The sequence below is a fragment of the Hyperoodon ampullatus genome (genome assembly GCF_949752795.1).
Source record: "Hyperoodon ampullatus genome assembly, chromosome: 4".
NCBI lineage: Eukaryota > Metazoa > Chordata > Mammalia > Artiodactyla > Ziphiidae > Hyperoodon > Hyperoodon ampullatus.
In genome coordinates this window covers 117,889,937-117,914,346 of record NC_136917.1, presented here as the reverse complement: position 1 = coordinate 117,914,346, position 24,410 = coordinate 117,889,937, and the positions used below count along the sequence as shown (strand labels likewise).

The following is a 24,410-nucleotide window of genomic DNA, read 5'->3' as shown; positions in this document are numbered from 1 at the left end:
CTCTTCCCTGGATTTGGAGGGACGGAGAGGGGCAGCAGTGAGCACTCAGTCCCACATGTCTGCTGTCCTGTCCCACTGAACAGAATATGAGGATGGAGCCAGAAAGGAGAGAACAGGGAGCTGGGCTAGCACACAGGCCTGGGAAGCTCTGCTGGTGCAGGAATCAGGTTGGGTACAGTGAACTACAGCCCAGGTTGGAGGGTATTTAGGGTCTTGCTCCAGGCACTATAGGGAATACCATTTAAATGGTTGACACCATACTGCCTTTATCAGTGCTATGATTTTAAACGGGAACCCGAAAGGTTTAGGAACTGTGCCGCACAGCAGGAGGTGAGCGGTGGGGAGCGAGCAAAGCTTTATCTGCCGCTCCCCACCGCTCCCCATCACTCCCCGTTGCTCCCCATCGCTCCCCATCACTCGCATTACCCCTGAACCATCCTCCCCCTACCCCATCTGTAGAAAAATTGTCTTCCACGAAACTGGTCCCTGGTGACAAAAAGGTTGGGGACCGCTGGTTTAGATGTTCCCTTTTGGTCGTATTTTTCTTGGAAAAAAATTGTATCTCGTATAACCATGGGCGTTTCTCCCTAGGTTCAGACTGAGATCTGTGACTTAGAAATTCCATCCTCATGTGGCTGGTTACCACCTCATGCCTCATGCTGACTGGTACATTGGGCAGTGTACTCGTGTGTGTGTGTGTGTGTTTGTGTGTTGTTCCCTGATCCTAACAAGTCTCTTCACGATTATTATTTAAGGAGGAAAAAGAGTGTAAATGTTACCAAACATGCCTTGCTGGGAATCTGTTAAGAGTAAAATCCTTACTTTCTAATTAAGTGAGTTTAAAGATCAAAGACTTAAAGGATAAAATAATTAAAGATAAGTTCTTTAATAGCCTTTAGAAGATAGCAAGTATATTAAACAGATGTCTGGCGGGGTGCACTGCTTTATCTGTTTTCAGATGTTTTGGCATTTCAGATGTCATTTTACTGAGGGGGGTCTGTGCTGTGTCACACAGATGGATGATGGAGCAAATATACAGTGAAGTCTGTGGCATTTACATATTTGAAATTTTATGCTCATCGATCTAGACATAGAAATAGTATAAACCAACTAAAAATGTAAGCTAAGCAGTTTTCTTTTGCATCCATGTGCTGCGGAGTACTTCCTTCTGATTGTTTCAGACTAGAGTTTTGTTGGATGCTGCCTCCACACATGTCATCATCACAACCTGCTGGTAAGACAAAGCTGAGTTTATTGCCGGCCTTATAAGGGAGAACTCTGCCTCCACTGAGCCTTAGCAGAATCTTTTTTTTTTTTTTTTTTTTGCAGTACGCGGGCCTCTCACGTTGCGGAGCACAGGCTCCGGACGTGCAGGCTCAGCTTCCATGGCTTACGGGCCCAGCTGCTCCGCAGCATGTGGGATCTTCCCGTACCGGGGCGCGAACCCGTGTCCCCTGCATCGGCAGGCAGACTCTCAACCACTGCGCCACCAGGGAAGCCCCTTAGCAGAATCTTGAAGGAGGAAGGCAAGGTTGGGATTTGTTGAGAACTCGAAGTTTGGTTTAATGAGGGTCTTTGGATGCAGGGGAGGAGTGATGGCAAAGGGGTGTCAGGGAAGGGATTTTGACTAGGTTTAGATAAGGATCGTGATATAGTAGCTAAAGATTGGTTTTGCGGCTTAAACTGTCAGTGCTTCCTGCTAAAGAGTTGATGGGCCTTGAAGGAAGTTCCTCTGACGAATAGTCAGTCTTTGCCTAGGCAAGAGTCTCCTGGACTGGTGAAATTATGCTAATGAAGACGACGGAATAGCAAAATCATATTAGTGTAGACGGTAAGCTGGGTGGAGAAGTAGGTAGTTTTCGTCTTCAGTGTCCAAGCTGTGTGGGAGTATGTACTTTGTGTTCACAGATTTTTCTTAGGAGGTATCAGAGGTAGAACTAAGAATGATAGATGCTCCAAGTAGCAGCTGTAGCCAGGTATTAGAAGCTAACTGTCATGGGTGGTCATCAGGGAGAGAGCCATTGGTCATTTATTCATTCAACAAGCAAATATTTATAGAGCACATACACATGCCAGGCACTGTGCTAGGATAAAAGACAGATAAGGTCCTACCCTGTTGGGCCTTCCACTCCGGTGTGATGCAGCATCCTCTGGATCTCTTTCAGATTACAAACAGTCAATAACATTACTTAACTGGAGGGTATGTATAACTCAGATTCTTACTGAGTACTTATTCTGACAGATCTTTTTTTTTTTTTTTTTTTTTTTTTTGTGGTATGCGGGCCTCTCACCGTTGTGGCCTCTCCCATTGTGGAGCACAGGCTCCGGACGCGCAGGCTCAGTGGCCATGGCTCACGGGCCCAGCTGCTCTGCGGCATGTGGGATCTTCCCGGACCGGGGCACGAACCCTCGTCCCCTGCATTGGCAGGCGGACTCTCGACCACTGCGCCACCAGGGAAGCCCCTCTGACAGATCTTGAGTGTTAGGATTTTCATGTTCAGTTGTTAAGACTAGGTTTGTTTTAAGGTGTGTCTTGATGTCGATGGAGTTCATGGGCCTAGCTTTTTAAAATGTAAGCAAACGTATTCTTTTACATGTTTCCAATGTAATGTTTATCATGGGCCAGCTGTGTTCCAGGCACTGAGTCTTTGTAGGAGAAATACAGGAGTACAAACTCTATACAAATTAGACAATTTAAACATACACCAATAATTGAGATTTTAGTAGTCAGTTGCCATTCAACTCAATAAATACTGAGTGACTTCAGTTTGCCATATACCATGCTAGGTGTTAGGAATAAAAAACTTCCAGGATGCCCTCAGACTGTAAGAAGATACTCAGGAAACAACCATAAGACACAGCGGCAAACATCAACAGCAAAAACCCAGACACAAACCAAGCAGGAGCCCCCTTATCAAGGGGGATGTGAAGAGGCACAGGCCGAATTTTTGAAGCAGAGCGCTGGTGTGTGTGGCTTTGGCAACACTGAAATAATCCCAAAGCTCTAATAAATGGGTAGAAGTACCTCCACAAAGTTTGAGAGAGACCATGGACTCAGAGTCCATTTCTGCCCCAGCTGCTGACCGGAGAGGAGCACTTCTGAGGACAAAAAGTGGAAATGGAGGCTCCTTGACATTCTTGGCCTCTAGTAGCCTGTCCTGCTAGGGTAACAGCATCTCCTTAGAGGACACCTTGGAAATTGACGATGTCTGTTTCCAAAGGATGGCATGCTCCTAGCACTTGTTTTCCATGGATGACCTCACTGCACACGAGTGAAAGGTGTTGCGGACGTGCACCATAGTGCACAGAATAGCATTGTACCAGTGGTGAGCGAAGCTGGCTCTAGCACCTCCCTGACCTTGCACAAATCACTTGACCTCTCCACATCTGTAAAATGAGGTTTCTGGATTAGATGCTTTTGATGGTCCCTTCCAGCTCTGACATGTTTACTATTACTATTCTTACTTTGACAATCCCTTTGATAAAATATATAAGACAAACTTTTTAAATGAAGGAACTAATATTACATGTTTTTCTTTTCAGTTTCTCTACATAGAGAGTCTCTTCTGCACCTGGCTGTGAGATGGGGCCTTGCTAAGCTTTCCCAGTTCCTCCTGTGTCTCCCTGGAGGAGTCCAGGCCTTGGCTTTACCCAACGAGGAGGGTGCCACGCCATTAGACTTAGCTTTACATGGTGGATGCTCCAAGCTGTTTGAAGACATCACAAAGTGAGTTTGGATACCTGATAGATTCTCTCTCAATCTGTTTCTCTGAAGTCTTCCAAGCATTATGGAAAAATTAAAATAACCAAACCACGAGCTAACATTGGTTTATATTTTACCATTAGTTCCCATGTATAAAGTACAGATATACATATCATACATAAACAGATATACAGATATATTCGGTATCCACATTTCATGGGGGAGAGGGAGTCAGGAAAAATGTCTTAAAAGGCTCTATGGTTGGGGGGCTGGCTGTAAGAAGAAGATAAGTTGGGAAACACTAGCCTAACCCCTACTTATCTTTCAGGTTTTTGCTTAAATGTCACTTCATCAGAGAGGCCTTCTATGTTATGGTCTTTTACAATTATGATTAATTTACAGTATTAATTGTGATTAAAATTATGATTAATTTATAATATAAATCATAATTTATAATTTTATATATATAGTCATCATTTATTTCATATATATCTCCATCCTAAATCATTTGAGGACTGAAACTATTTGTTTTACCCACTGTGTTCAGCATATACATTCATTGAAAGAATATAAGTTTTTGTTGAATCAATGAATAACAAACAAACCCCAAGATACTATGTAGCCAATGGGCTGGTTATTAGGATCTAGAGATAATGGAAATGAAATAATTTGTCAACTGTGAAGTTCTCTATGTTGAGGATGATACCAACACTTTTAATGTTTGTTACTTAGAGTGGTTCAGATTGGTCATTATATCCTATACAGTGATTTCCTTGACTTAACATGTGGTAAAAAATAAGTGGGAAACTACAATGAAAATGATAAATTACTACATAAATATTAAATATTATCAATGTTATTACATGGTGTGTCTTAATGAACTGGTATGTTTCATTTGTCCCATGGAACTCAATGTAATTAATTTACGGTTGTATGCTACCTAAGTGCACGTTGAAGTCACAGCTTTCTGTTTATTTTTGTTCTTACTTGGTCAAGTGACCGCCAACTAAGGAAAAAGCCCATCCCAATGGAATTGCTTTTATCTTTGCTCTACCATGACCCCACTTTCTTTAGCTAAAAAGGGCAAGACAGGACCACTTCCTCTGACTTCGTCATTGTGGATAGTTCAGGGTTACATTGAGGACCTGGAGCCTCACTTCATCTTTGGTAGCTTTGTATCTTTCTATTGTGTCCAAGACCAGAAGATGACATGTGTTTTTAAAGTTTATACATCCTCTATGTCAAAAAAAACAAACAACCTAATCAAAAAATGGGCAGAAGATCTAAATAGACATTTCTCCAAAGAAGACACACAGATGTCCAAAAAGCTCAACATCACTAATTATCAGAGAAATGCAAGTCAAAACTACGATGAGGTATCATCTCTTACTGGTCAGAATGGCCAAAAAGTCCACAAACAATAAATGCTGGAGAGAGTGTGGAGAAAAGGGAACCATCCTACACTGTTGGTGGGAATGTAAATTGGTGCAGCCACTATGGAGAACAGTATGGAGGTTCCTTAAAAAACTAAAAATAGAGTTACTGCATAATCCAGCAATCCCACTCCTGGCATATATCCAGAGAAAAACATAATCCGAAAAGATACACACACCTGAATGTTCATAGCATCACTATTTACAATAGCCAAGACATAGAAGCAACCTAAATGTCCATCAGCAGAGGAATGGATAAAGAAGATGTCTTACATATATACAATGGAATATTACTCAGCCATAAAAAAGAATGAAATAATACCATTTGCAGCCACATGGATGGACCTAGAGATTATCATACTAAGTGAAGTAAGTCAAACAGAGAAAGACAAATATCATGTGATATCACTCATATGTAGAATCTAATTTAAGAAATGATACAAATGAACTTATTTACAAAGCAGAAACAGACTTACAGATATGGAAAAGAAACTTACGGTTACCAAAGGGGAAACATTGGAGGGAGGGATAAGTCACACATGAACATACACACACTACTATATATAAGATAGATTACCAACAAGGACCTACTGTGTAGCACAGGGAACTCTATTCAGTATTCTTTGATAACCTTTAAGAGAAAAAAAATCTAAAAACGAATGAGTATATGTATATGTATAACTGAATCACTTTGCTGTACACCTGAATCTAACACAACATTGTAAATCAACTATACTCCAATAAAATGAAAATAAAAAATGTTTACACATCTAATAAATCCATTCATGGATGGGATTAGAAGTAGACTGTAAGCTAAATTTTGATTATGTGATGGAGCCTCCATTTTCTAAATTAATTACAAAAATCTTATTGCTCAGGCTGAATCATTCACTTCAGTGGCTTGTAGTTGGCATGGGGAGTTGTTTTCTAGAAGATTCTGAAGTCCTTGCAAGTAATTGTGTCAAGAGTTTGGGGAGATACCGCAAATCTTAGAGTACAGGTGCTCTTAATGGATCTCTTTTTGTCACTCCATGTGATAGAGATAACATTTTTGTGGTTGGAGCTATACTATAATTTTGCAAATATACAAATGCTGATTAACAAAATGAGGTAATGGAAGAAGAGAAAAGAGACATAGAGCTAGTTCTGTGAACTGAAGAATCTGGGAGCATCTGGGGGCTGTGACAACATGCTGAGGCAAGCTGTTATCTGGGAGCACTAGCATCTCCCTCCTGAGGCCTCTTTACCATTACTACTACATGACCTATGGGCCATCCAGAATATTATGACATTAACCATGAAGCCTACATAGAGCTAATAAACGTGCAGTTGTTCTTAACCACAACAGAATGGAAAATAAGCCAATATTCAGGAATTTAGTTTGGGAATATTGTTCCTTTGTTTATGAATGAATTCAAGAATGCAACAGGATCAACTTTATGCAGGTTTTGATTTGCATGAGGAAATGATTTACAGCAGTAGACCAGTGTGTTGTGAATATCTCGCTTGTTTGTAACATCCAAACCTCACCATGATCTCTGGAGATTATATCTGTTTTCCACTGTAATCGCCTAATAAACTGTCTGCTGCCAGCTAATTTGTGGTATGACATGTGGTGCCATTAAGGCCAGAGGCATCTTTTCAGATTAAAGTGAGAATGAGGTAAAATACTATGTTTAAAAGTCAGTACTGTTGCATTAATTATGTAAATCTTTATAGTATATAATATATGTGAACAGCTTTTCAATTGCCGTCTTCTCTAGGTGGAAAAACAAAGATGACTTTATTAGGATCTATTTACATGATCTTATGTACCTATCTTCAGTAGGTAGCTTTTATGGCTTGTTTTGCCAGTTGGGTTTGTAATATCAGGGACAGTGAAGAATATTGGGATCGTGGGTTTTGATTTGTGATGTTTCAGCTTCCAGGGCAGACGTTCCCCAGGTTTCTCCCGAGTGCAGCTCAGCGAAGATGCCTCCCTGCGGTATATTCACTCATCAGAAACACTGACCCTGACGCTTAATCACACAGCCGAGCATTTGTTGGAGGCGGATATTAAACTCTTTAGGAAATACTTTTGGGATAGAGCCTTCCTCCTCAAGGTTTGTGCCCTTTATTGTGGTATAAGACATAATAACTCACTCTCTTTGAGAGTGCAGACAGCAAACTCGTTGTTTTGGGAACAGTATTTTGGTGGGGTGTAGCACTTTCTTTTTTTCTAATGGGACTTTGAGGGACATGGAATTAGAAACTGTTACACCAGTAGAAGGAAGATTATTATATGATATTTTGGCAGTAGGTAGAAAATAGTAATTTGTGTAATATTGTTTCCTTTACTTTTCATGAGCCAGTATCACTGATGTTTAATATTCTAATATTGGGTACTTTCTATTAACTTATTGACTGTATTATAATTCTTATCTAAAGCAGTTGCCTTTAGGGTTATTTTAAATGAATAATATCTTCTTCTGGGATTTCTTAAGGCTTAGATATAGTTAAGCCTTTGTTTCAGTGTACAGATTCTTTTTGAATGGGGACTAGTCACTTGAGACCAGTTCTTTTTCAAAGAGGTTTTTCCCCCTACCACCGTGGCCCAAACATCAGCTTTGACTGTTATCAGAGCATGCCCATCTCAGGGTTTAAAATGTTTCATCTTCATTATTTTTATTTTTTCGTTGAACCTGGAAGACTGTAAAGCATATTCATATATTTTAATTATTATTAAGTAGAATGTTCTTTTGAGTAAAAGGGCTTCAGTCAATTCAGTTGATAGTGCTCAGGGGTATAATGGATTCACTCACCAGATCGTGTGACGCCCGCCGGCAGACCCTCTGCCCCCCGCAGTCTTCTCAAGCACATCCATTAATAAGCACCAGTTTCATGACTAGATAGGCTTTACAAAGTAAACAGTCAGTTTACTGTTATCAGAAAACTGATATTGGTATTTATCAGTTTTGGCTTTTGTAAAATGTTTGCTTTATATAACTAAATTGAAGGTTTAACCAGAAACATTATATATCCAAGATTATTGCTTACTCCATATAGGGTTTTATTAAATAATTAAAATAAACATGCTCTTCAGAGTGTGAACTACCTCTGCTGGGTTTAGGGAGTTTAGTGGATAATTTTCTGGCATACAGTATTTCCTCATTTTGCTTAAGGGTATTTTCTGCTTAAAGAAACAGAAGTTCTCAGCCATCCCTGTGGCTTCTCACCCAGGCCCCCAGGGGTGGCTATTTCAGTGGGGCAGCAGCCTTACTCAGGGTCAGTGCCTCTCCCTGCAGTTTCAGAGTGGCAGAGCTCAGCAACACGTGTGTCCTTAGAGGGGACACTCAGACTACAGCAAGACCACAAAGCTCCTGCAAAGGCTAGAGCATGCTCCGTGTAAAGCAAAAATTCTGAACATTTGTTGCATTATAAAAACTTCCAGCTTCTTAGGTCAGATTCGTGATTTCTTGTAACTTGAGATAATTATTACTGATGACATTGGGGGACATTTAGGATGAGTAAATCTAGATGCTTTAATATTTGATTGTAGTGGACTTTACAATAACAAAGACCAAATGAAGATTACTTTCCAGTTTATCAGAGATTTTAATTTTATGGAAAACACTTGATAAAAGAAGAATCCATTGCAGTGGGATGGCCTTGTGTTCCAGGTATCAGCACCCCTTTTTCGTTCTTCCTGTCCTAAGCTTTTGGCTGGGTAGTGTGTAGGGAGACTGGGAAGGGAATAGGGCTGAGGTTCTTTAAGACACTGTGATACCGTAACTTACAATAAGAAATATATCTGGTCTCCGTCCATGGTTCTTGGCTCACAGTCCCCCAGACCCTTAGGATTTCCTAAGTATGGAGCGGATAAAGGTGTTTTTTTTGTTATGTTAATGAGGCAACTTTTGGAAAGCACCTAAGGATGGGGGCTAGTTACCTGTGGAGCCAATCGCCTGGTAACTTTCAGTCCCACCTCCGTGACCTCCAGGGAGGGGAAAGGGCCTGGAGATGGAGTTTAATCACCAATGGACAGAGATTTAATCTATCATGCCTACGTAATAACGCAAGCCTCCATAAAAACCCCAAAGGACTGGATTCGGAGAACTTTCTAGGTTGGTGACCTTGTGGAGGTACTGGGTGACGAGCCTGCTAGGAGAGGCATGGAAGCTCCGTGCCCTTTCCCCATACCTTGCCCCATGCATCTCTTCCATCTGGCTATTCCCAAGTTATATCCGCTTATAATAAACCTGTAAGCTAGTAAGTGGTTGTCTTTGGCCTTGAGCCTGCGTGGTTAGCCCCCTTTTAACCCCAGGTACTCATGCTACCGTCTCCTTAGTACCTCTCCAGACATATACCTGCTTCGGTCCATCTGTTAATTCCATGGCGGGCCCTAAAAGAGAGAGTACTGTGTCCTGGGAGTAAGGCTGGGAGCGGTTAATAGCCACAGAGGGTGAGTGACCGGGTACTGCTTGTTCCCTGCCTCTTTGTGATTTGGTCAGTTATGTATATTTTCATGTTCTCTTTGCTCTGGTCTCAGGATGTCCTGAAATAGTCAGGAGCAAGGCACTTGATATGCTGAGCTTAATAACATGCCCGGCGGGGTGGGATTCAGGGCTCTGGGTCAGTTGTAGGGTTGCTTGCCTCAGTTTGCCCATGTATTTGTTTTGGAACATGTGCTGATGCAGCCTTGGGCAGTTTTTGACACATCAACACGTAATTCTGTCTCTTCGCATTTTCACTGGCTGTGGGGAATCTATTTGAAAAGAAAATACAGAGGGCTCTAAAGGCATCTTCTCTCTACAGATCACAGCTCAGTCTTGGCCAGGGACAGCCTGCACCAGCATGTGCCAACGTGTATCCTGAGGCTGATGCTCATCTGGGTCCTCCCTGTAATAGTGGTCCTACCCCCATCTCCAGGCCCCCAATCCCTGTGTCTTAGAGTGTGGATGGAGGCTGGTCTAGGTGGGCAGATGCATCAAACAGAAGTCCTTACAGGTTTCAAGATTTTCTGTTCTCTGTCCCCCTTTTGGTTCATGCGTCATGTTCCTGAGAACCTTCTGGTGGTGTGATCTGGGGAAGCAGTGAGGACTAGTGGCAGGGACAGTTTGGTCCCTTGTCTCTGGTTCCTCCCACTGTCTCTCATGTCTTCCGGGGTGCTGCTTACATGTTCTCCCAGCAGCTTTACCACCCTATCTGCCCCTGCCTCTCCAGGCCATGCCTCTGGCCTGTTCCAGCGCTGAGATGCTTGATTGTGATTTTCATCTCTTGTTGCTTATCTGAAGCCTCAAATGGCTTTCAGTGATTTTTTTTTTTTTTCTTTTCTCTCTTAGGCTCTTGAAGAGCAAGAAGCCAGGTCAGAGGAAAAATCAGATATGCCCTCCAGCACTGCAGAAACCGAAGAAGGTACGCATGCTCCTTTCCGACCCCGGGAACCCAGAAAGCGCTCGGAACTAACGAGTCACCTGGGGGTTGAAGTGTGTGGTGGAGGAGAGCAGGGTGCTGGGGTGCCACTGGGCCCCGGGGTCCTCCAGCAGCGCCGCACCAAGGTACTGTGTGTTTCCACTTTTCATTTAGGTAGCATTTACTGGGTTCCTCCCACATTCCTGATCTTTGGGGACCTCTCCTGACACGCAGAGCGTGTTCCCTTCATTTCCAAGTTCAGTCTGTTCGTTCCGTTCAGTCCCCCATCACTCACCTGTTCTCCAGCTTGCTCCACCTGTGTGGAGCTCCTGCTCTGTGCTGGCCCAGGGGGTCTTAGAGGATGGAGGCTGTGAGGGTGTCTTTGTTGCCATGGATTCTGGGGAGCACCCCTGGCGTGTAGAGGTGACGGGAGGAGGCATGCTGGGGGTTCTACAGGGCACAGGCGGCCCTACCCGACCCAGGTTGTCCTGCACAGCCCTGATGGAGCTTCAGAGACTGAATGTACAAATCTGCTCGAGGTGGGCGTCCACAGCAAGAGGTGTATGTTTAAAATACATTGTCACGGCTCTGTTCCACATCATAACGTGGAGTCGTGTTGATGGCGCACCTGGACGTAACACCCAACTGGTAGGCAGGAATATCGTCCTTCGTCGTTTTCTCTAACTTGGCAGTTTGTCTGGGCATGTGATCTCTACTTCTATTCAGGTTCTTTCCCCTTTAATGTATGCAAGTAGGTCTGATCTGTTAGCAAGTCCTAGTAGTAAACACGGGTTTTGATCCGCTGGAGTATCTTACCTCTGTTCTTGAATACTCCTGTACTATTTATATGGAATGGATTGTCGTTTTGTTTTTTTGTTTTCCAAAACCCAGTAGTTTTAGGAATCTGACGATACATCACTATGTCTTCCAGGGTAGTCAGGGCAAAGGTTTTAATACATATTATCTTATTATCAATTACGTTCCTTTTGCTTCATATTTTAGAGTGTTTTTTATTTTTTGAAACTAAATGTGAGGTTAGGTTTATTTATGTCTGGGGGTAGGGTTATAGTATCTACTTAATTTCAGATCAGTGGAGCAGACATTACAAAATATCTGTTAATGTAAAGCGACAATAGTCTGATAGGGCTGAGACGCAGCATGCTAGATGCTGGGGTTAGGGAGAAAAAATAGGACAAGATTCCTGTTCCCAAGCCACCAGTGTCGACAGCTGGAAGACCGGTGGTTCTAAGTGTGTGTGCCCCACGCACCTGCACTCAGTCCCGGGTTAAGCCAACCGGTTGAGCTTCCCACCCAAGCTGCACCGCTTGGGCCCCTGTGCAGTTGCCCTCTCTGCTCTCCCCCGTGGGTGGTGCGGTGGCTGCGTGGAGGGCGCTGCAGCTTGCCGGACCGGCCCAAGGAGGTGGTGGTGAGTTTCACACTTTCTCCTGCAGACCCGTGGGAGAAAACTCTGGGCTCAGGTCACAGAGCGCTGTCATCTCCTGAGCATTGGGCTTGGCTTTTACTACTCTGACAGTAACTGATCAGGTTTCTTGCTGCTAGTTGGCTGGTAAACCTGGGGCTAAGTTTCTGACCTGCCAGTTGCAAATTTGTAGGGTGCTGCTGACCGCGTTTTGATATTACCCTTATTTCTTAAGGTTTCACTCTTGCTTTTCCTTTTTTTTTTTTTTCAAATCAACTCCTGATTTTTACTCTATCATCGTATATATTTTTCTTCCCTTGTAATCCACCTCCAAACTGACTTAGAACAAAGTGAGGTCTAAACAAGTGCTGAAATTCTAACTTCTTGCCCTCAAGGGACTGACAGCTTGGGACTAGTGCAGAAAAACAAGCTGTCCCAGCACAGTGTAAGTGCTATAGGAGTCATAGGCAAGTAATACTGTGAGAACTCTGTGGCGTGTGATGGGGGGGGTGGTCAGGGAAAGCTTCTTGGTGGAGGTGACCCTGGAGCTGTGATCTAAGGGAGGGAAGGGAATTCTAGACAATGGGACTATATGCGATACAGAGCCCTGAACCAGATGATGCGTCGGGGGAGATGCAAGTTGTTTTGTGGTCCTGGAGTATAGGAGTGTGTATATGATGCCAGGAACATAGGCCTGAAAGAGAGGCAGACCAGCAGGGCTTGTACAAGGCAAGGAACTGGAACTCCACCTTGACAGCTCTGGGAACTGTTTTAAGCAAATTAGATCAGGTTGTTATTTAGAAAGGTCACTCTGTGAGAGTGTGAAGAATGGGTTAGAGGGGCCAGGGGCTGCTGAGAGTAATGCAGAAGACAGTCTGCACCATAGCAGTATAATGAGATTGGAGACAGAGGGACCGATGGATACTGTCCTGAAGGTGTAGGATGTCAGGTGGGTGTCAGTGGCAAGGGAGAAGGGTGATTCTTCCATTCCTGGTGTGTCCCTGTGCGGGACAGGCCTTACAGGAAGCAGAATCATGACAAAATACCTACTCAGACAGGTTGAGGTTGATGGGCCCAGGGGGGCAGGCAAGTTAATATACCTGGCTGCCAGCTGGACTGAAGTCACTCAACCAATAAGCAAAAGAATTTGGACAGAAACTCAAGTTCTCTAACGCCAAATAATTAATGTGTATATTTTACAGACCTTGTAGACCATGGTTTTATCTGTATACGTTTGGAGGACATGTTAGAAACTGTGTGCACATTCCAGCAGAGGGCAGTATTCACCTAAAGTGAAAACATTCAATTAGCTTTTGTTCATTCGTAAGCCTGCAGGTGACTCAACTGGAAGAACAAAACATTTTGAGTGTAAGAGCTTGGTTGTTTGTTTGTTTTTTTTCCCTTTAACCCCCAAAGCAAACTTTCCCTTTGAGATCTCACAGAAGATTCTTAATAGATAATGTTCTCCCTCCTGGGGCAGTGGGTAGAAAGGGAACTTTTAAGTGTGTATCTGTAGCTGCCATTGATTAAAAGATTATAATACCTTTAGCTTGGAAATTTACTTTGTTAGTGTGATAAATGGTTTTATTATTATCTCTGAACCAATTATGTTTCCATAATTTCATGATTGTAATTGTCCTCCCAGAATGATGGGATGTTATTCCAAATGAATTATATGGCCAAAAGGTCACCTCATTTTCATTGTGTTCAGATGAATAAGCTAATTATGAGTATGTATCGATCCACCAACTGACTCCGTTTTGTCCCTTGCCGCCTTTGTCGTTATTTGATCTCCTCCCCTAGGAGTTCCTAGAGAGCATTGTACCGAACACCAACCTTGGAAGATGCTCTGAAAAATAAGTATTCTGTGTCCAAATAAGCAGAAAATGCTATATATGAAACCCCCCTGTTGGAAACTGAGAATACATTTAACGTTTTGTAGGTTCTAGTTAAGTCTTGCAGTCAAGAAACCTGTGTTTCTTGTTTAACCTCACAGTTCTCTAACTTGATCAGGGGAGAATCCCTTCTTCTTAGCTCTCAGCATCTCATGAAAGTGGTCTGTGGAAGGTGCTTTGGAAATGTTGCTCTTCCTCATCTCCCCTGATCTTGCCCCTTCTTAGGCTTATGTCCTCCTTTTTTACGATCATGTGGGTTCTTTCCATCTATTAGTACATAGTGCTCACACTGGGAGGGAGCTAGGGAGGCTTTTTTTTTTTTTTTTTTTTTTTTTGCGGCACGCGGGCCTCTCACTGTTGCAGCCTCTCCTATTGCGGAGCACAGGCTCCGGACGCGCAGGCTCAGCGGCCATGGCTCACGGGCCAAGCCGCTCCGCGGCATGTGGGATCCCCTGGACCGGGGCACCCCACTGTACTTTTTGATGTTTTTCAGGTAGCTGCTGCCTGCCTGCCTAGAGTCTATGGGGCCATAAGACAAGCAACCATTGTAATACTGTTGACCACTCACTGTATGAATCCATCTTCTTTCATTACTTTGGAGTTTTTAAAAAACCCTGTGTAATTTGCTGTCTCGACTTTTATGTGACTAGTCCTTTACTGTGTTCACCTCTCCCCATTAATTATCTTCCACGTTCTCATTTAACGAGGACATAAGGAGTAGGGGTTGGAACACAAGTGCCAGTCACAAAGGGAGAGGGCAAAAGCATCTCCTTCAGGGCCGAGGCAGCAGCTCCCAGTGGGCTCAGAGGGGCTTCCTCCTCACCATCCTGTGCGAGAGGCCATGGGTCCAAACGCAAGGCCCAGTCTAGGCAGGCAGACGTGAGCCCTACAGGCCCATTGACTTACCCATTCAGTAAGTCTTTTCTGAGCACCCACTCTCTGCCAGGCACTGTTCTCAGCACTGGTGATGAAGGAAGCAGTAACCAAAAAGGCAAAGAGAAAAAGCCCTCATCTCATGGAGTTTACTTTCATTGAATTTCACTCATGCCTTTGTGGAGTGACGAACACTGCTCAAGGCGCTGGGCATGCAGCTGGGAGCCGAGCCAAGTTTGCACACTCAGGGGGCACACATCCCAGTGGCCATGGAGAGAGGGACATTTCTGGGAGTCAGGAATCAATTCTCCCCATTTTGTGCACAAGGAGGTGGTAGCAGAGAGAGGTCACATAACTTGTGTGAGGTGACACAGCTTGCTCAGGCAGTCAGACCTCAGGTGGGTAAATTGTTACCCACCACACTGTAGATACCCACCACCCTTCTCTAACAGGCTGTTTTCCTGTTTAGTCTTTGGACTGCTGCTCTAGAGTTCTCTTCAGCTTTTGTGTGACGGAAAAGTGCAAAATTGGAATCATTGCCTTGAAATGAGCTCTCTTCCATGTGACTGACCTGTCTCATAAAGTCCTTACGATGGGAGATTTTGACCCACATGCAGGGACAGGTCTTGATGACACATCAGCAGCAAGCCGACTCTGCGAAAAACCTCAGCTCTGCCATGAACTGGCTTCTGAACAGGATGCAAGTTACTCAGCTGTGTTTCCTTTTGTGGAAAATGGTGTAGTGGGAGTGTCATGTAATACTTCCTTCAAAATAAGGTTTAAATGAGAAAATACAGGTGGGGCACCTTGATCAGTATCTGACTGTGGATGCTTAGCCAACAGTATCTTGTGATGAGTGCAAGTTATAGCACGTGGCTAGAGCGGACTCAGTGGTTATCCTGTGTGTGCTGAGATATCAGGACATAGCTCTTCCCCTCATGGTGACCAGGTGAGCAGATTTTCTGCTTGAACATTCCTTAGACGGGGGTGCAGCTCTTCTCTGTGTGCTCTAAGTGAGTGAAATGGGAAGAGGGTGTTGTGTGGTGGATTCTTTTTTTTTGTTTTTAATTTTTATTGGTGTCTAGTTGATTTACAATGTTGTGTTAGTTTCAGGTGTACAGCAAAGTGAATCAGTTATATATCTGTATCTATATATCTCCACTCTTTTTTAGATTCTTTTCCCATATAGGCCATTACAGAGTATTGAGTAGAGTTCCCCGTGCTGTTCAGTAGGTTCTTATTAGTTATCTGTTTTATATATAGTCGTGTGTATATGTCCATCCCAATCTCCCAGTTTATCCCTCTCCCCTTTCCCTCTGGTAGCCGTAAGTTTGTTTTCTACATCTGTAATTCTATCTCTCTTTTGTAGATAAGTTCATTTGTACCCTTTTTTTAGATTCCACATATGAGCGATATCATATGATGGATTCTCCTTATTTGAATATCTCCTGTGAGATATTATTGGGAAAACCAAGAAGTCTTTTAGCCATGCAAAATTTCCTTTCCAAGATTTTTCATTTTGAATACTGTGGCCCAATGTCTTTTTAGAACTGTTGAATATGGTTCCAATGTCTTATCAAGATGCAGGTCCTTTAACCAGGGTGCCTGGGACCTGAGGTGTTGGGGATTTAGGAGAGCAATTAGGGAGGCTGTTCTGCAGGGGTGATTACTCAGCTGGATACACAGCTCTTATCTTAGCCTCATTGTGGAATATCCATCCAAGGACTTGGTCAGTGTTGCCTGCCTAGAAGCTAGGTACCTGGGCATTTGCAAGACACTTATACTCCATACCCGGAGAATGTACCTCCTAGCCCCAGGAAGTCACCTGTGCTTCTTTCATTTGACAGAGGGGCTCAGTCTTCTCTCTGTTTCTTTTAGAGACTGACTTTGCCAGTCCATGTTCTCCTCCTGCCTACAGAAGAGAATGAGTTTCATCTTTAAAAGGCCAAAATAAGATCTCAAGCTGATATGATGCTCATTTTGTGTATTGTTATAATATTATTAGTATTCTCTCACATATAAAGAAAAACTCTCCACCTTACCTCCCCCAGTTCATCACAGAATTAAAGAATCCTAGTTTGAGCTGGAAAGAATCTCAGATTCCTCAGAATTCACCTAGATACAACGGATTCTGCTCCCATCTGCTATGGATACTTTGTTCTAGCTGGGTCTGATTAGCAGGTTAGGAGGAAGGACAAGCATTTACTAAGCATATCAACTGAGGAGTCTAATACAGTTGAAATAAGCTTATAAGTTGAAGGTATATTGAAGGAGTTTTTCCCCCTGAATTGAAATAGACTCTAAGTGTGAAATCTTAGGGACATAAAAGTATTCCCAAGAGAAAATTGAATCTTGTTTATATTGTTGAAAGATGACTTTGCCTCATTTTATTCAAGCAGTTGAATAAATTAGAAAAATTATGTCCTGACCTCAGTTTGAAGTATAATGATTTAGAGCTTCTGCTTAGTTGATAGTTGCCACCAAATTTTGGGGCTGAGGGTGATATCTTTTATTTTACTCTATGACTTAAGTTTTGACTGTTTGAGATTTTATGGGGATGGGGGGTGGGGAGGGTGGGAGAGAGTGCACACTCTAGATGTAAAAAATCCGTGTTATAAAAGCATATTAAACATAGAGTTACCATGTGACCTAGTGATGACACGCCTAGATATATACTCAAGAGAAATGAAAACATAGATCTCCTTAAACTTCCACACAAATGCTCAAAGCAGCATTATTCATAACTGCCCCAAATGGAAACAATCCAAAAAGTCCATCAGCTGAGGAATGGATATACAAAATGTGATCTATCCATACAATGGAGTAGTATTTGGCAATAAAAAGGAATGAGATACGGACACATTATAACACAAATGGACCTTGACAACATGCCTTGTGAAAGATGCCAGTTACAAAAGACCACATATTGTATAATTCCATTTATGTGAAGTATCCAAAATGGGATCCATTAAGACAGCACGTAGATTAGTGGTTACTTAGGGCTGGGGTGGGAGCGGTGGTGGTCGGGGAGAAATGAGTAGCGAGTACTAATGGGTATGGGGTTTCTTGTTAGGGTGATGAAAATGTTCTAAAACTGTTTGTGGTGATGATTGCACAGCTCTGAGTATATTAAAAATCATTGCATTGTACACTTTAAATAGATGGATAGTATGGTATTGAATTATACCTCAAAGCTGTTATATATATGTATACATACGTACATATATATACATGTATATACATGCATATATATATATATGTATATACATACATATATATACAAATACAAATATACAAATACATATGTGTATATGTGTGAAGGGAATATACGAAACCATTAATGGTGGATTTATGGATTTTTTTTCCTCAGTCCCTTTCAAGTTTTCTTAATTACTTTTGTGACTCAAAAAAGTGTCACAAATAATTTGGATTAAAAAAAAACCACTACGTATTTCAAAAAAGATGTCTTAGTTTTCTTCTGAAAGAATTCAGAGTAGAAATGTAAAAATTATATTGTAAAGGAGCACGTTTTGTGTTGCTTGAGGTCTTCTCTCGCCTTGACCTCCTCTCCATGACTGCTGGTCCTGGGGGCCTGGATCACTGGGGACCTGGTTGAGCTTGTTAAATTATATGGAACGTTGGGACTCATGGACTAACAGGGCTCATGTTGATGTTTCTATTGATAAGTGCTTCTTTGTTTCTCCCAGTCCATATTTATACTGGGAATGCCAACAGCTATCAGTTGGCATTAGTAGAGGTGGGATTAGTATTCCCACCTTTAGGAAAAAAGAAAAGGGAGTAATTGAGATACTGAAACAAAAGATCAGAGTGTTATAATAGCCTGTGAATTGAGAGTGGTAGATGGTTTTTCAAATTTTTTCCCTTTGCCATTTTAATTCTCTAGCAGTTATGAATCAGACATGCACACTAGGGTAAGATATTAAGGTGACTCGTGAAATGAAGTTCTTAGTGAAACTCCAATGCGTAACTAGAGAGGAAAGGGTGACTTTTGGGCTTGCAGAGCTGGAGGGGTGGGAGGAAGCCAGGGGAAAAGCATTCATCTGTCTCATCCAGCTGGCAGTTCAGAAGCTGTGATGAAATAGCACCTGTATTGGAGTATTTGAATTAGTAATTTAATAAAGTAAACAACTTTCCCTTTCTTGTCCCTAATGATCTATTACATCTCATCAGTTATTTTGGGCCATTAGATCTACATCGAGGAGAGAAACATTTATTCAGCATCTGTAATATGCTAGGCACCCTGCTTGGCCCTGGAGATACAGGTGTTGGGCTTAAATTGATTTGGACCCAGCCTTCCCAGAGCTAATAGTCTATTGGGAGAAGAGGATTCATTCAAAGACTGCGAACTACCCTATGAGTCCCTTTGGGCATTTGTGGGGCAGACAGAGCAAGCTGAGAGCATGACCCGCGTTTTCCTTTGTGCTTTTGATGCTGCCCTGCATGTCTAACCCAGCTGGGGACTTGATCCTGGAGAGCTGAACCTGAGGGTCGGGGTGAAGCAGCAGTAGTTGTCTGGCTGGCTCTGATCGAGATCCTTTTCGCCTCCTTCCTGGGGGAGGAGTCAGATGACACAGCAAATTGTAGCTGAAGGAGAATACTGAGCACCCTGTATTTTCCATGTAAGCTTTCTCTTTGCTTAAGTCTAGCCTCCATGGTCCCATTTCTCAAAAGGAGACGGTATGACTTGTGCACAGAGTTGAGCTCTATTAGGCTAATCTGTTTCCTAACAAGACACTGGTATTGATCTTATGCTGTTTGCTAGTGCAGTGTCCCTGGTAAACATGAATATTAGAGATTATTTCTTGATTCATTATAGTATGGCAATAAAAAACATGTTTATGATGTTTGGCAAATCTGATTTAGGAGGTGGAGATCCTTACTTCTGGGTAGGCCTTGAAGGGGAGATTAATAGACCTTTAAAACAGAATAGCTTGGGGTTACTGATATCATTATCTGCTGAAGGTTGCTATAGCAATGAGTGGTTTGATTGCACTGTGCAGTTGGTGGTGCAGTGGGTGAGTGTAAAAGGATCCTCGTCATTTAGCAGAAACTCTCCTGGAGCAATTTAATTAAACTCTGGTGGAAGGAGTGCCAAATTCTTTAAAAGCTCTAAGATATAGTTCTGTATCATCCTAGATTAATTAAAGATACATGACTATCCTGTCACAATTTTTTTTTTGGCTGCATTGGGTCTTCGTTGCTGCGCGTGGGCTTTCTCCAGTTGCGGTGAGCGGGGGCTACTCTTCGTTGCGGTGCACAGGCTTCTCACTGCGGTGGCTTCTCTTGTTGTGGAGCACGGGCTCTAGGCGCACGGGCTTCAGTAGTTGTGGCTCGTGGACTCTAGAGCGCAGGCTCAGTAGTTGTGGCGCACGGGCTTAGTTGCTCCGCGGCATGTGGGATCTTCCCGGACCAGGGCTCGAACCCGTGTCCCCTGAATTGGCAGGCGGATTCTTAACCACTGTGCCACCAGGGAAGTCCCACAAATATTTTTAATGATTTTGAGATAGATTTATAACCTTGAAAGTTGTTTTTAAAATGATTATGTGTTTTATGAAGATGTCTATTTTAACATAGTTTGTAGTATTTGTTTGAATATTGAACAAAATTGCATTAGACTGTAAGGAAAATGTAGGCTGGCAGTGTATGAAGACTAGCCTTTTGAGAGGGGTAGGGAGCTGGAATCTGAATATACCACTGGGGTGGACTCTGAACATATTACTGGGTGAACACATCCTTTGTTGTTATAGGTGGATTACCTGACCATAGAGCCTTCTTCATCAGCAGTCTTGAATAAAATGTGTATTATTCTTCTGCATCAGTGCTGTAGGTACAGAATTCTTTAGAAATGCAGAATTATCTTTTTTTTTTTTTTTTTTTTTTTGCCGTACGCTGGCCTCTCACTGCTGTGGCCTCTCCCGTTGCAGAGCACAGGCTCCGGACGCGCAGGCTCAGCGGCCATGGCTCACGGGCCCAGCCGCTCCGCGGCATGTGGGATCTTCCCGGACCGGGGCACGAACCTGCGTCCCCTGCATCGGCAGGCGGACTCTCAACCACTGCGCCACCAGGGAAGCCCCCACACACATTTTTATTGCCCATCACTGGATATTCTTTTAGAGACATTTCAGACCATAGGCTTTTAAATGATAACAATTCGGGGCTTCCCTGGTGGCGCAGTGGTTGAGAGTCCGCCTGCCGATGCAGGGGACGCAGGTTCGTGCCCCGGTCCGGGAAGATCCCACATGCCGCGGAGCGGCTGGGCCCGTGAGCCATGGCCGCTGAGCCTGCGCGTCCGGAGCCTGTGCTCTGCAACGGGAGAGGCCACAGCAGTGAGAGGCCAGCGTACGGCAAAAAAAAAAAAAAAAAATATGTGTGACTCTCTTGCTGTCTATGCAGATGTGTCTGTTGAAACTTTAGTTCTAGTTATCCTCCTTCACCCAATTTTTAGGATTTGGGTATATGTATTTTAAAACAGAAGACCTGCTGTGCTCCCATATGGTAAACACTATAGTAGATGCTTCACATCAGTTTTCTGCATCTGTGCAGTAGAATGAAAACTTTCTCTTAACAGTGTTTTGGACTTCGGTGCTTAAACAGCAGGCTTTTGAAGGGTGAAGGTGTCTCATTTCGACATTCCCATCGCGGGCCCAGTTGTTCTGCAGATGGTACTCTGCTGCCACCTGGAGGCCTCTTGTGGGGTGTGCATGTAAAGGTAGGTGGGGATGCTGAGGAGCACAAGCTGCCCAGGCTGGGTGTCAGCTACAGCCTTGTCCTTACTCCCTGTTGAGGTCTGTTGGCATGACCACATGAAATTGAGGCTATTACCCTTTCATTTTTCATCATAGAAGCTAATGTGCATTATGAATTCAAGAGCAATATACTGTTGTGGAGGGCAGATATCTTACTAACTTGCTTGATGTAAAGCAAATTCAAAGTTATTGTTATGCAGATTTAAAAAAAAATCATGGCTTTGTGTTTGTTGACTTCTCTGCTCCATCCTTACCTTGTTAAGATTCATCATGGAAAGCCACCTAAACGAAAACCTTATACTTTTTTTTTTTTTTGCGGTACGCAGGCCTCTCACGGCTGTGGCCTCTCCCGTTGCGGAGCACAGGCTCCGGATGCGCAGGCTCAGCGGCCATGGCGCACGGGCCCAGCCGCTCCGTGGCATGTGGGATCCTCCTGGACCGGGGCACGAACCCGCGTCCCCTGCATCAGCAGGTGGACTCCCAACCACTGCGCCACCAGGGAAGCCCAACCTTATACTTTTTCTAAGCAGAAACATGGATGGAAACTGGCATTGTTGCCAGGCAGTAAGAAGAGCTTGAATAAATCCACTTGGAGGTTTGAGGCCTCACGTGACTTAAATTAATAGGAGTGGCAAAGTATAGGAGGGAATGCCTAGTTAATGGACCTGGTGGGAAAACTAAGGGGCTCCCCAGAACTGGCATCCAGCAGGGCCTGGGGGGCAGGGAAGCTGAGGGGTCGAGAGGAGGGCCTGGGCCCACAGTGTTGTATATTAATACAAATTCAGGGTGAAGATTTCCATCCAGCTGCCCTTGTTAGGAATGCCCAACACTTCTGTTTTCCTGCTTTCCACCTACGTTTGGTGGTTATTTCAATAACGCTGGCTCTTGTTTACGGGCAACTGAGTATTTGGGAAGAAAACCAATCAATCAAGACACAGAGAAAAGCACACCTTAAGTGGACCTTCTGTTCATCCCAGAACATCACGACCACTGATGCTTCCAGGAAAGCCTCTATTCAGAGCAAAGGCCCCCGGTGTGCATGGGGCTGGTTAGTGCAGAGCCTGGCACTGTCTGAGGTCCCAGCCCAAGGGCTATACTGATGTTCTTGACATTAAACAATGGGCAAGGGAAAAACCAAACCTCATCTAGAATGAATTAGGCTCTTTTGAAACATGAAATCGGTGGCACTTGAGGAAGGAGACGTGGGATTTCCTCAGGTGGGTACGAGTCATGTCCTTAGAATCTGTCCTGTTTTGAAGAGGCCTCGGTCAGTGCACAACCTTCCTTCTGAATCAGGGGCATTTGTTTATTTAACAATCATTGTCTTCCTCAGGATTTCCTGTGAGAGCTCCTGGGCTTGTTTACATCTTGGTCCACACAAATAATACCAGAGCATGGGCTGTCAGGTTATCAGATACTCTGCCCTTCGGAGAGTTGATTTTTAAGAAGCCTAATCTAAAACCTAGCTCCACACAGACAGCTCTGAGCAACTCATTTATATTTGTCATCTAGTTTCTTTTTTTTTTTTCCTCTTTATTCTTCTTCCTTTTTTTTAAAAATGGAAATTCTTATCAGCAGATCCTGATAAGAATTATTCCTTTTTCAGAGATTAAGAATTCGGTGTCCAGCAGATCATCGCCTGGAAAGGAGAATGTAAAGGTAATGATTCCCTGCCCATTTTCATCTTTGTGCTTCTCTCCAGAGTTGAAGTAGAAGTGAAGACCTAGCAGTAATAAACATAGGATAAAAAACCCAAAGCAAAAAAACCCCTCAGGGATATGTCCCAGGGCACATTCAGAATAACTTGAAATTGCTTCCTTTATCGAATTTTAGATCTCTACTCTTAATGAGCAAACCTAGCTGTCTTTCTGGGTCGTAGTTGTATATGCAAGATGACTGTATACCTTTTCCAAAAATTTGTACTTGAAGATGATATCTGCAGATGTTTGCCAACAATGCCATTGCAAGAATGAACTTGGGAGATATTCTCTGAATATAAAATAACCTATGGATAGCTTTTAGGCATGCTTCAGCTTGGGACAGATTCTTCCCTTATTTCTAGCTCTTAATATTACGTACAAGACTAGTTTTCTGTTTATGTGTGGTGACGCATGTATCATGTCTTTACTGATGTTTTCTTAGGTTGTTTTTTCATTTACAAAAATAAACATTACTGTTATCAAGTAAGTAACTTGTAAAAAAAGCCACCTGACTTTATCTTTTCCAGCGTGTGAAAAGCCCGGTGGTTCAACTGAATGAACATGAAGACCAGGACAGTCTATATTTGGGTATGTTCCAAAATATTGCTTCCCCCAGCATGCATATAGGGGTATCACAGACCCAGGTATGCAGGGGACAAGAAGAAAATCTATTTAGAAATAAAATCTTCCTTCCTGGGAGCCTTGTCTATTTCTTGAAACCCAAACAGGTAAAATTTTTTTGCAGCATCAGTTATAGTACTATGACTTCAGGCATTCAGTCTCCATTTACAATCTAAAAAACAAAACAAAACAAATCAAAACAAAGAAAGCAATCCAAGCTTTTCAAGACAGTTTTACTCTGAGCCAGATGTTGGCTCGGGGCTTGTCGTATGTTACCTTGTTATTCCTATGAGGTAGGCACTACCAGCTTCCGTTTCAGGTGGTGTGACTGAGCCCACTGGTAGAGGGTAAATGGCACAGTTGAGACTCATAACTTCATCCTGCCTGGCCTCAGAATCCCCAAGTTTACTGCTATCCTATTTTGATACCTGGTGGGGGCCCCTTGGAGCTGAGCCTGTGTGATCTTATCCCCTGGCCTCAGGAAAAGACCAGATGCTTATCCTGAGACATGGATCTGATGTGGGTGTCCCTTCAAAGGAACCAGGAGCTCCCTTGGCAAGGGGAAAGTATTTCTCCCCTTGGCCCTGGGAATTCTTGTCTGCTCACA

General features: G+C 43.2%; 1 protein-coding gene across 3 annotated transcripts in view; it reads left to right on the top strand.

Moving 5' to 3' along the window:
• The window catches only part of ARHGEF28 (Rho guanine nucleotide exchange factor 28), a gene marked incomplete at its 5' end in the record, with an annotated part of 258,133 nt that overhangs the window by 87,111 nt on the left and 146,612 nt on the right, over window positions 1-24,410 (top strand). For all 3 annotated transcript variants that reach the window (XM_079702486.1, XM_079702488.1, XM_079702487.1), the window contains 5 exons: window positions 3,544-3,727; window positions 7,058-7,238; window positions 10,458-10,530; window positions 23,089-23,141; window positions 23,710-23,770. In XM_079702486.1, coding sequence (XP_079558612.1) covers window positions 3,544-3,727; window positions 7,058-7,238; window positions 10,458-10,530; window positions 23,089-23,141; window positions 23,710-23,770 — 552 coding nt within the window. The remainder of the gene's footprint in view (window positions 1-3,543; window positions 3,728-7,057; window positions 7,239-10,457; window positions 10,531-23,088; window positions 23,142-23,709; window positions 23,771-24,410) is intronic.